General features: G+C 36.5%; 1 protein-coding gene across 1 annotated transcript; it reads left to right on the top strand.

Moving 5' to 3' along the window:
* Positions 1-980: 980 nt before the first annotated feature.
* LOC129568063 (poly(ADP-ribose) glycohydrolase-like) lies at positions 981-3,359 on the top strand. The gene is made up of 6 exons (XM_055445589.1): positions 981-1,078; positions 1,206-1,367; positions 1,643-1,973; positions 2,044-2,757; positions 2,825-2,912; positions 3,014-3,359. The coding sequence occupies exons 1-6, from the start codon at positions 1,034-1,036 to the stop codon at positions 3,081-3,083; spliced, it is 1,410 nt and encodes a 469-aa protein (XP_055301564.1). The 5' UTR covers positions 981-1,033; the 3' UTR covers positions 3,084-3,359.
* Positions 3,360-3,717: the final 358 nt, after the last annotated feature.

The following is a 3,717-nucleotide window of genomic DNA, read 5'->3' as shown; positions in this document are numbered from 1 at the left end:
ATGGGGTTACACACGAAATTTTATTTTCATATCTGAAGCGGTGCGATATGGGCTATCTTTTAACGCGAAAAAAAACATATAAAAAAATCGCCATGTTTTTGAGATATTTAAAATTTTATACTTTGAACCCATTTTTCGAGGCCCCAATCAAGGTGAAGGTGACTTATTTTTTTTTGTAGCCCCATCGATTCCCTTTCCAACGGTACCAGTGATTTGGCAATGTGTCAACAACTTTTTAGTTAGATTTCAGTTAGCGCAAACCCTTTTTTTGATTTTTTTCAATTTTTTGCAAAATTTACACTGGGTGAACTCAGGAATGTGGGCCACTTACAGCCCTAAGATTTTGGTTTTCTCATTTTCTATCGAAAACAAGACTCCAAGCCAATTTTCAACCAATTTTCAGCCAATTCGGCGACCTCACATTACAACTCTTCTCTGATTTCGTGTGGAATTGCCGATCTATTTCCAGTAGCGAAAAAAAAATGCAAAAAACGTCTTTTCCGCTCAGTTGTGTAACTTTTGCTCGCAACTTTATTTGTCTCTTTTTTGCACTAATCTGCATCATTTATAGATGTTGTTATTAAGTTGTTCTTTTCTTCTATAGGTGTCAACTTGATTTTTTTTTCTCCCAAAAATGTATCAACTTCTGTGATCAGCAATCAAAAAACAGCTATACGAATCTACGTCTAACATTGGAAATAAATGTCTAAAACAGTTTAGCCAAGCAATTTTTTGCATCAACAAATTATTAAATCAACAGATAGAAACGGAGAGAAATTAATTTTATTTGTTCTGTGATTTTGACATTTTGAATATGCGTTTAGTTAATGCAAATTGGTTGAAACCTAAAGAAATTGTAGAGTATTTGATAAAAAAGAGCTCATTCAGTGGAAACAAAATGGACGAGACTCATCGCGGTGACGATAATATGCCACGCATCCAGAACCACATTGCTCTTTTTCAGTTGCCAATTCCACAAGATCCGAATCAATTGCTAGAGCCATCTATTCCGAGGGACCGGGATCATGTTCGAATGCCGTTCGACCCACACAATGTATACAAAACGAACAGTACTCTGGTAATGTGTTTTTTTCTTCCTGTTTTGCTTTTCACACATATGAATCAACCCCAAATTTAATCCAAAATAAACACCCAACAATGCCCAAGAACGATGTCACTTAATTTAATATCTGTTACATGGACAGAATTTTCTAGCGAGATACGTAACCGATTCTTCACGATGGGAACTCATCCAAAAATCACTGTGGAGGGAACATTCTAGCAGCAAAAATCTGGAACATGCCATCTTAACATATAACCAGGACATTAAACATCAGCGATTCAAATCATTGCACGCATTTTTCGAAGTGAGTTTCTCAAAAACGTATTATTCCAATACTCCAATGAAACAGTATTGAGAACGGCTTTCAACCATTTTGTAAATCAATGAGAAATTGATTTGAAACAACACTCTAAATGACTAGGCAAGCGAACGAGTTAAATCATTTCTTTATTTTAAAGAAAAAGATTTTTTATCGTTTCTCAAAAATTCTTCTCAATTCAACAATACTATATAAAATTGGAATTTCAGTGATTTCATCGCAAAATCTAACTAATTTCTTTGTTTTTGATTAATGCGCAGAAACTTGATGAGAACGAATCCAAATCATTTTTCAATCAAACATTGCCGGCAATGATCGAGCTTGCATTGCAGTTGCCCGAAATTATTAAAAGTACTATTCCACTGTTGAAGCAAGGTCAAAACCAATCGATATCGTTGAGCCAAAAGCAAATCGCATGTTTATTGGCAAACGCTTTTCTATGTACATTTCCGCACCGCAATGAATACCGTAGGGGAGAGTATCGAAGCTATCCGTCAATAAATTTTGGTGAATTGTATGCGGCCGATGGTGATCAGACGATCGAGAAGATAAGATGTATCTACAATTATTTCCGACGAGTTTGTTCACAGAGTGAGTATACATTTGTTTGTATTGCATTCATTTTGGCTAATAATGCTTTTCAATGCTTTTCCGCAAATAGTGCCCACCGGTGTCGTGACATTCACGCGGCGCTCAATACCTGATGAAGAGCTTCCACAATGGGATCAGATTGAGAAGACCTTTTCCGGCACACAACTGCACGTGACGAACGATGGTAAGATTGAGAATGATGGTAAAGGTCTGTTGCAGGTTGACTTTGTGAATAAATTTGTGGGCGGTGGTACGCTCGGCCGTGGCTGTGTTCAAGAAGAAATCTTATTCGTGATCTATCCCGAACTGATATGCAGTCGATTGTTTACTGAACGCTTTGGCAACAACGAATGCATGATTATTGTTGGCTGTGAACGATTTAACAACTATGAAGGCTATGCGTCAACATTTAAATGGACTGGCGACTGCAATGATGAAACGCCGCTTGATTTGTGTCGACGCAGAAAGAGTGCAATTGTTGCAATTGATGCCGAAAATTTTTCAAATAAAGCGCAACAGTATCAAAAAGACATGCTGAAGTGTGAATTGAATAAGGCATTCATTGGTTTTAAATACGATATGTCGGGTCGAGCTCCAGGTGTGACCACAGGAAAATGGGGCTGTGATATTTTTGGAGGTGATAAACACCTCAAGTCACTACTTCAGTTGATGGCATGCTGCATTACAGATCGTCCACTCGTGTATTACACATTCGGTGACGATCAGCTTCGAAGCGACCTGCTAAGGATCCACGAATTCTTAGTGATGCAAGGAGTGCAAATTGGTAAGAGTGCTTACTTTTCGCTGTTTTCAAAACGAATTAGAATGATAAACACTCTGCTTGATTTCAGGTGAACTGTTCACATGTCTATGCCATTACAATGAAAATGGTGGCGAAGCTGATTTGTATCAATTCATCATCGAATACTTCACCACTCGGTAAGCTCATTTCGAATTTTTAACGTCAAACTGAGAGTAACTCGTTCATATGCCTCTGATAAATCATAAAATTAACGATTACACACATTTTCTTACTTTAGCTCTGAATCAGGCATCAACGATCAATCGTTTATACCACCATCTGAGGATTGTGACGATTTCGGGGAATAGAATATCGATGATGACATTGTAATTAGTATCGATAATGAAGAGAAAATGTTAATTGAATTCTGAAATCCAAATTTTGCCTTACAAAATTTGAGATGCATATATATGACCAATAAACGGGAAGGGATAGTAAAATCTACATGATAGGAGCGAGATTTCATTGCATGAGATGAAAATAAATAAAAAATGAAAATTGGTGTATGCTTCGACGATTTAATTATATTCAGATTCTGTTTTAAGCATTAAGTTTTTGAAATTTCATTCATTTTCACATTCAAGATTTCCTGGACATTGTCTTATTTGCTAAATAAATGCCAAATATGGTAACCATTTACTTATCATCCCTTATGTTTTATTTGGTTTATTGCTTGAAAACAAATACGAATTGTAAATAAATAGCATACCTCAAAATCAAAACCGGTTCATTTTAGTCAATTGCATCTGAAACATGAAAACTACAATGTTTTGAATGAGTCAAATACCTAGACCGAGTGTATTCATTTCCATTTTGGTGTAATGCGTAACATCATCCAACTCACAAAACCGTTCGGTTCATTCACATTCGAGTACATTGTTCGCTACACTCCATCCATTTTCATTGCCAAGCAGAGTGAATGAATCGTGAACGCACATAAGA

This window comes from Sitodiplosis mosellana, unplaced genomic scaffold, assembly GCF_009176505.1.
Source record: "Sitodiplosis mosellana isolate CC-2019 unplaced genomic scaffold, AAFC_SMos_1.0 Smas_scaffold_15, whole genome shotgun sequence".
Classification (NCBI taxonomy): domain Eukaryota; kingdom Metazoa; phylum Arthropoda; class Insecta; order Diptera; family Cecidomyiidae; genus Sitodiplosis; species Sitodiplosis mosellana.
The sequence above is the reverse complement of the archived record's forward strand: the minus strand, read 5'-3'. Positions and strand labels throughout refer to the sequence as shown.

What these genes read in the sequence shown, in the direction of transcription:
- LOC129568063 (XM_055445589.1), top strand. Translation starts at nt 1,034, where the DNA reads ATGCCGTTCGACCCACACAATGTATACAAAACGAACAGTACTCTG. An exon ending in CATTGCACGCATTTTTCGAA is followed by an intron (nt 1,368 to 1,642) that starts GTGAGTTTCTCA and finishes ATTAATGCGCAG; the next exon opens with AAACTTGATGAGAACGAATC. An exon ending in CCGACGAGTTTGTTCACAGA is followed by an intron (nt 1,974 to 2,043) that starts GTGAGTATACAT and finishes TTCCGCAAATAG; the next exon opens with TGCCCACCGGTGTCGTGACA.